At 39.9% G+C, this 8,452-nt stretch overlaps 1 protein-coding gene across 1 annotated transcript; it reads left to right on the top strand.

Moving 5' to 3' along the window:
• The first annotated feature begins 2,265 nt into the window (after positions 1–2,265).
• pmp22a (peripheral myelin protein 22a) lies at positions 2,266–5,095 on the top strand. The gene is made up of 5 exons (XM_044181277.1): positions 2,266–2,507; positions 3,265–3,355; positions 3,550–3,643; positions 3,751–3,891; positions 4,004–5,095. The coding sequence occupies exons 2-5, from the start codon at positions 3,278–3,280 to the stop codon at positions 4,159–4,161; spliced, it is 471 nt and encodes a 156-aa protein (XP_044037212.1). The 5' UTR covers positions 2,266–2,507; positions 3,265–3,277; the 3' UTR covers positions 4,162–5,095.
• Positions 5,096–8,452: the final 3,357 nt, after the last annotated feature.

Here is an 8,452-nt window from a genome sequence, read left to right as displayed (position 1 = left end):
GTAACAGAAAATACTTCAGTTCAGTGCTCACACACTTTAGTAATTCAACTTTCTAAATAACCAACTTTCTAAAACAGCTCACCTGTGTCCTGGTGACTCCCTAAATGAAATGGGGTGTGTCGGTTTTAAATTTCAGCCTCAGCCTGGCCACAATGGCTGTGACTACAGTTACTGGTGGTTGAGCTGCTCCTGCCTGTTTGCTTTGTAATCCTTCATTTTCAAAAGAAGAGGACCTGTGTGTTTTCATTTAATGGGGGTAAAAGGTTTTGGATGTATTCCAGTGCTTTCAGAAAGATCATAACTCTTCAGGGTTATGATTGGACTATCACTGACAGCACAAAGGAATCAGTCAAAGAGATTGGCACTAATAAGAATGCAGGGTAAAGTGTGAGAAACCATACCCACATATCTATAGAGCATCCTCACAATAACCAGGGATTGTTTTGGCAATGGGTGTGTTTCATTCTGAATAAGTATCACAAAACTTAAAAAAAATAACTGTATAAAAGATTCATTAAAAAGACGATATGTGCTTGTTTTTGTAAATATTAAATATCCAACCACATGATGAGAGAAATCTCACAGCTTATTAAATTAAATAAAGTTGTAATAAAGAAAGGGTGGGGCATGTTGTTGCTCACTGCAGTGAAGCTTCATTTGTTGAGGAATGTATCACAGATGCTGTATTATGAGAGCTCACAACAACAACAGCAACAGAGTAACTTTAGCATTTAAAGTTATCTTTATTGTTGCTATTCTATAAATTTATTTTTAGACTTTAACAGAAAGAAATAGATCCGGCCCTTTACTATTCTGCTCTGTATATGTCCATTTTGTGAGGAACAGTGCAAGACAGTGCAAGTGTGTGTGAACCATCTCTGACCAAAGAGGAGTGTTAGACCAAACTGAAATTTAAAGTCTACACTCACACCTGCTCCAGATGGGCAGCCAGGTTTGACTCCTTACCCTGCTGCTACTGCTGCTGGCACTGCCTTCCACCTGACCACTGCACCAATTACATCTTCATAAACAGCACCACATCCAGCTGAGTGGTCAGCTGATTGTCAAAGAGCTCTCTCTTTCTCTCTGCCTCCTCCAGCTCAGCCAGGACTCTGCCTCGCCCGGCATCCCACAGTGAGCCTGGGCAGCAGCTTACAGTTCCTCCCCTCATGTGTTTACAAACACAGACCACAAGAATCCACCTGATGAGCCAAAAAAAAACTGCAAGGGAGAGCAGAGGGAGAGAGGCACGAGCTGTGTTCTCTGACTGCAGCAGCTGATCAAAATCACGTTTGTGCTGGGAGAGTTTTCAAAACAGCAAATGTGTGCTTGTTCTTTTGTCACTGTTGTCATTTGCATTCTGGTTTGGTTTATAACTTTGTCACTTGTGAGGAAATGGCCTGAGACCACAGTGTAATGAGGGATGCAGAACCACCGCAGGCTGTGGCAGCCAGTCTTTGTCACTCATCCTTGAATCATGTTTGCGTGGAGATCCAAGCCATTCCATCAGTTTAGCATGGCCGTAACACTGCACTGTGTTAACTCCCTTTGGCACTGGACAAACTCTCCCTTCTCTCTGCAGACGCAGGAGTAAACAGGGGGCCTGCTTCACACACAGGCATTCTGGGCATACCACGGGGCCTCCAGAGGGCTGGTCTGTTCACATGCAAGCACACACACACACACACACACACACACACACACACACACACACACACACACACAATCTGGACAGAACACTGCTGGACATGTGTGGTTTATGAAGCTCAATGTGCACATTTGAGTTCAGCCAATCGGTGGAGCTCAGTAGGGCTGTCCAGCTACCTTCAACCATCTGGAACAAGGTAAAGAGTCATCCTGACTGTCCTGACAACTACAGCTAACTGTTAGGATTTCAGGTGTGGCCTGTAAAGAAAAAATATAAACAGAGACGCCTGGTGCAGTATGTAAATAGTAAACACCTTAGGATGCAGGATCAGGCCTTTTATAGGGACCATAAAAACAAGACAGCTATAAAATGCACCTATAACTCATGAATCATGAAATTACTGAGTATCATATACATCATTTCCTCATTGGAATTTAACTGGTTATGTCATAATTATGTTTTATTGGTATGTGTGAAATAATGGATGTTTTTAGGGCATAAATGCAGAGATAGCCACACATAAGCTTCAATTTTTAAACCTTTGCGGTTTGCACAATAATACCATGGGATACTCCTTACAATCCTGTGGACTTTAGTACAATCCAGATGATAGTCTACCACGAGAAGAAGAAGACGAAGGGGAAAAAAAGAAACGTTGTTTTTGGAGCGGGCCCCTGGTGACGTGCAGGGCCTGCAGGGCGGTGTTCTCAGGAAAGAAAGAGTCTGGGGTGTGTGAGCCACATCTGGAATAGTAGCTACAGAGAAAGAGTCGAGAGAAGCAGAGCCTCGCTGATACTTTCACAACTCTTCACCTCAGCACTCCCTTTTCACGGAAACAAACCTCTTGCTTTGCCTTTTTGTAAGTTGGACTAATGTGTTGGGGCGTTTTTCCTTTTCTTTTAGTCAGGGAAATGATTTTTCATTGACTTTTCCTCCCCAACTCATACAGCAGGACTTCACCCCATGGACTTTAAATCGACTTTGGATTTACTTATATGACGCGGAAATGCAACTATGTCTTAAATGCTGCGGCTTTACCTGACTGACCCGCTCGTCTATCACCAGTTTAGATTTAGTTTAGATTATACTCACAAGAGAATAAATGGTTTATAAAGGTTCAGGCTCGCGCATGGCGGCACTATGCTGGAATGTTTTTCATGCAGATGGGTTGAGTTTGTTTTCCAGCATGCACTGATTAGTCGCGAATCAGTCTTACTCATATCGAGCTACAATTGCTTTGGACAAGCTTTTCTCTGGGGCTTTATTTTACGTATTAACCTATGCAAACATGCATTTAAATTAATGAGTTGTAATTAAATCATTTGGACTTGTAAATGGGTCAAAAGTGCAATGTCGTGAAATCGATTTAGTGCCATTACTACACCCTGACGTTAAATTCAACATTGACCCGATCAGGAATAAATTATAGTTCATTACTTCTTTCTTTCTTTCTACGTTTGTAAGGGGATACTTTCACATTGAGGTAAACATTGCGGTCGGTGCAGAAATAAGGATATAGCGCCATCTAGCGTCGAGATGAGCTGATCTTGAGCAGGGGTTTGGTGGGATTGTAACTTCGCATGGATTTACTTCTTCTGTCTCATGTATCCCTCTAGATCTACTTGAAAAATGCTGCTCATCCTGCTTGGAGTGCTCATCTTGCACCTAATCATTCTCATTCTTCTCACTGTGTCAACAGCAGCCAGTGTAAGTTGTCCTGTTACACTTTTTTTCTGTTCACTTTTAAATTGTGCAAAATACAGAATGGAACAGGGACATGATGTGAATAAGCTGCTTTTGTAGGATCATTAACTATTAATGAGTGTTGGATATTATAGCTCCAGGCTCATACTTGGATGCTGCAGTGTATTTAAATGGTTCTGTGTTGTTGTGTTTACCAGGCCTGGTCTGTAGGTGGGGATAGGAGCACAGATCTATGGTACAGTTGCATGACAATTAATGAAGACTACCACTGCAAGGCTGCCAGTAATGAAGGTTTGTCAGCATTCCTAAAAAACAAACTAAAATGATGTGTTGGCATGGAAAAATTATGAATGTGTTCAGAATTCACGCTCTCCATCATTTCTGTCTGTCTTTTCTAGACTGGATCCAGGCAGTGCAAGCCCTCATGATCCTGTCCTTGCTCTTCTGCTTCTTCTCCCTCATTGCATTTGTGTTTCAGCTGTTCAGATTGGTCAAGGGTGGACGCTTCTTCTTCACCGCCATTTTCCAGATCTTGGCAAGTGAGTATGACTTCATCACACGCTGACGGTTCACACCCAGAGCAGATGCAGGTGGAGTTGTGAGATCATCATTCCTTCAGATTCTCCTCACCCATTGTCTCGTCTTTCTTAGGTGTGTTTGTGATGTGCGGGGCAATCATCTACACTGTGATGAGTCCGGATGATGGATCCAGCACACATTTCGGCTATGCCTACGTGCTGGCCTGGGTGGCTTTCCCTCTCTGTCTCATCAGTGGCCTCATTTATATTGTCCTGCGGAAGAAAGAATGAGAGAAGGAGGAAAGAGGAGAATAGAGGAGGGGTAGTTAGGATACCCTATACAACAACATCGCACTGTGCCTACTGCCCACAGACCATAGACTGACATCCCAACAATAAAACTAAAGTGCATGTGTCACTAACAATTGTAAACACAAAATGGAAGTGGATTTATCACTGCTTTTTTGCTGTATTTCAGTATCCAATATATTTCCATCAAATGCTGAAAAATATCACAACTGTTTCCTGTTTATGAATTTTACCAAAGGCTGAGTGTCACTACACGTTTCCTGTGGTGACAGAGTGTCTTCAAAGTGTGTTTAGAAATGTTTTGTTGCACGCTGGCACCTGATTTCCACAAATCCATCATGTGTGATAACAAAGACGAGTAATCCTGCCTTGCTTCAGTACAAAGATGTACATAGTGTCTGTGGTTTTTAGACATATTTATAACATTTTTACATACATTTTGTACATAGTGTTGTCAAGTTAACATTGCCATGCTCATTTGCGTGATCGAGTTTGTGTCTCTCACAAATCATGCAGCTGTGCCAAAGAGATGTCGCTTCAACTGCCAGAGTATCAAGCTTTTTAAAATGGTTTTGTCTTTTTTTGTGTGTCAAAAGCTTTGAGCCTTGTGCCTTACTTAGAATATCTGTGTTCTTCTTGAAGGAAATGAGAAAATCCTCACAAATAAAAAACAACAATAAGTGTTAATAAACTCATGAAGTTTTTTTCTGAATTATCATTGTACTTGATATACCAAATATTTCTCTTTTTTTTGCATTTTGTAATCTAGTTTTGAAAAATGGTGCTTTTTTATCTACTATTCTTGAAATGTATACTTTGTGTTGCAAGTGTGTCATATCCTGTGATTAATTTGCTTTGTACAAACCCAAGTTTGCATTTTTGTCAGTATTCTTCTAAATAAACCCTTTGAAATGAATTCTACTTATTTTGGAAAGCCCCGCTACATGTATAATTCACAGAAGTTGGTTGAATTAACTGTGTGCAAGTATACTACTGATGAGTGTATATAGTATTCGCACCACACAGTGAAATTTTACCTGATATGTCTAGTTCAGTGGTCTTACTCTGAACTCATACTAGCTGATGTATTAATTGTATGGTGTGCTGGGACCATGACAGTTTAAGACTGACATTCAGGCACACAGTGCTCCTTGTAGTAGCTTAATTGTACCACTTGGTGGAGCTGTGACACACAAAACATTTAGGACCCAGTCATTAACCTAAGGGAAACAGGATGTGAAATATCTGGGCACATATTTTCAGTCATATTTTGACAAGATAAATAGATACAGTTTAAGTATAGAATGGCTCAAACAAACAAGTACATCAAATCTTTAGTTACTATTTTGTACACAGTGACTTTAAATTATTTCTCAGTAAAACTGCTGATTAAATAGCTTTTCATGTATCTTTATTCATACAATGATTGATTCCCCAGCTTCCAGACTGTAAACAGACAAACTTTGAAAATACAAATAGCACCACCTGGCTACAGTTTGAGGACATGCGTCTCAACTGCTGGAAACTTGGCACCATGTACAGACATAATTTTTTTTAAAAAACAGCATAAATCAAAGAAGACAGTTAAAGTGGTTCAGGAAAAATGCCTCAACAGCATCTCTGTGAGGAAAAGTAATCAAAATTGTAAGAATCAGAAATATTTGGATCATTGGCTGCTGCACAGTAATGTGAAGCTTCTCGTAAAGACACCAATCTTTCTTTCTGCCTTTATATCTTACATTTATCAAATGATTAACTTCCCAGTACAGTGTTGATTGCACACGTCACACCTACGCATCAAATACACTGCAGCAATCATCTGTTCTTTACTCACCACCAGCACAGTGATGGCACTTAGAGCAAGAATCACCATTAGATGTCAGTAGAAGATGTATTAATGTGTACTAGTTTTATTTAGTAGTGGAAGAAATATATCTTACTTGACTTAAAGTAGCAATACCACATTGTAAAAATACTCTATACAAGTAAAAGTCCTGCATTTAAAATATTACTTAAGTAAAAGTACAAAAGTATTAGCATCAAATTATACTTAAAGCACCAAAAGTAAAAGTACTCATCATGCATGATGGGTCCATTTCAAGTATAGCATAAAAATGGAAATACTCAAGTAAAGTATCTCAAAATTGTACTTAAGTATGGTACTTAAATAAATGTACATTACATTACATTCCAGCAATGGTTTCATTCTACAGGTCTAGGTGATTAACAATTGGCAGGAGTCTATATCTGATCCTTTAAACTGTGTTGTAACCCACATAAAGCAGCTTTGCAAGCAGCAAATGAACGCTCATGGCAAGATGAAAATACTTTGAGGATGCCATTGCTAATATTTCCACTAGGTGGTGACTGAAACACACTTTTATTGTCATATATTTTCTTCAGAGCTCTTTTTAAAGTTTTTCAATTCTGAAAAAAATAATCAAAATTATGGTTAACTAAAATATAATGCTGTTTCACCCATACTGAAAAAGAAGTTTCCCTGCTCTGTGTTGCCACTTAAAGCATACAATACAGGCGTAACATGACACTAATCTTCTCTCATGCTCTCTGTCAGAAGTTGGCACCACAGTGGATTATTGAAATAGGATTCTGCCTTTGATCAAAAGCAGTTTATAGAAGTCTTATACTTAATATTAGAAACAAAGTTTATGGCTGCAAGCTCTAAAAATGTGCTTAACTACAGTCAGCACATGATATTTAACTACGAAATGATTGCTGATTTTTTTTTTTACCCTAATTAAACATGCTCAATCTGTGTTGTGTGGTGATTTGTTCTATCATTAGCAGCAACAAGAAAAGTGATGGCTGCACTTCTGGGGATAGTATAATTAAATAGTATAATTGTAAATAGGCTGAACGCATTTTCAATTACCCTGCTTTTTGACTTTACAGTACTTGAAAATATGTATATCTTATGTGTATATTATATTATATCATATATCATGTACATCACACCCAAATCAATTAATTTAATTCAGGTGCTAAAGGGCACACATTTTCCGCTCTTTTATATTTTTTTTACTACTGTTGGACACATGATGATCAGATGATGTAGAGTTATTGTTGTTTTACTCTAATACTGATGCTCTTAAAGTTTCATGTCAGTTTTATGTTACTTCTACATGACATGAATCAGAGCATCTTCAGACTCCAGTTTTTTTTTCACAGATAACACCAGCAGCTATGAAAGATTAACACCAAGCTTTTTTTAGCTTTAGCTGACTACCAGACGCCAAGGTGCAATTACCATTAGTTCACATGCCCATCTGTGCGCACACTTGTATGCGCACGTGCACGCCTGCAGTACATTATGCAGGAAAACAGAATTCACCACACACACACACACACACACAAACACACACACAATCATGCAGACAGACAAACATCTCATCCTTAGGTTGGTGGTTGAAAGAACTCCTCCTAACTTCATTAGTCCTGACACAAAAGAGAGGCCAGTTGATGCTGCTTTGGTAAAAGTCCCTGGGCATTCAGATAACATATTGGGGATGTCAGGAAAACTCCAGAGGCCTATAATGGCCTCACAGCTCTATTTCAAACGTGGTTAACCTTAAGGGTTATTTATCACTGGGAGGGTCACTGGGGGCACTTAGTATTTACTACGGGATGGGGGAGAGGGGACTGAGAGGAAGCCACCCTCATCACCATCCACTGGGTACTTTGGTGGCTGTATACATACATCAACATTGTTTAACTACTTGATAAAGACCAGGATATTTCACTGACATGTCTGACTCTCCTTAGTGTTAAACTGTTGCAAAACAACACTCAAGGACATTCACATGTAGCCAGTCAAGTGCTTTCATGGTATCCCAGGAACACATCAGGATCATTTCCATAAGTCTATGGTTAGGAATTTCTCTGGTGAGGCAGTAATGGTCGTGAAGCAGCACATACAATGGGCTGCAGCCAGCTGATGGGTCCCTGAATGGGACATGTGAGGACTTCAGAGGAAGCTGCAGCCCTCCTCTCTTCTTTCTCTTTAGATTTGTTGCCTTTTTATCCAGGGTGTCTGTCTCCCGGAACAAACTCCAGAGCCTTCAGATGTAGCTAAACGAAAGAGAAAATGGGCAAGCCCAGTTTATTCAAAGCTGATTTCATCACGCCCATAAATCTCTGAGAAATCAAAGCCCATCTTATGCCCGCCCCTCTCCTCTCCCTTTGTCTTGCTAATACACGTTAGAGTGCGGCTGGCTGCTCACTTTGACGGCAGCCCAGACAGGATCTGGGCAAA

This window comes from Siniperca chuatsi, linkage group LG21 (genome assembly GCF_020085105.1).
Source record: "Siniperca chuatsi isolate FFG_IHB_CAS linkage group LG21, ASM2008510v1, whole genome shotgun sequence".
In the NCBI taxonomy this organism is placed as follows: Eukaryota; Metazoa; Chordata; class Actinopteri; order Centrarchiformes; family Sinipercidae; genus Siniperca; species Siniperca chuatsi.
Note: the sequence above shows the minus strand (reverse complement) of the source record. Positions and strands in the feature narration are given on the sequence as shown.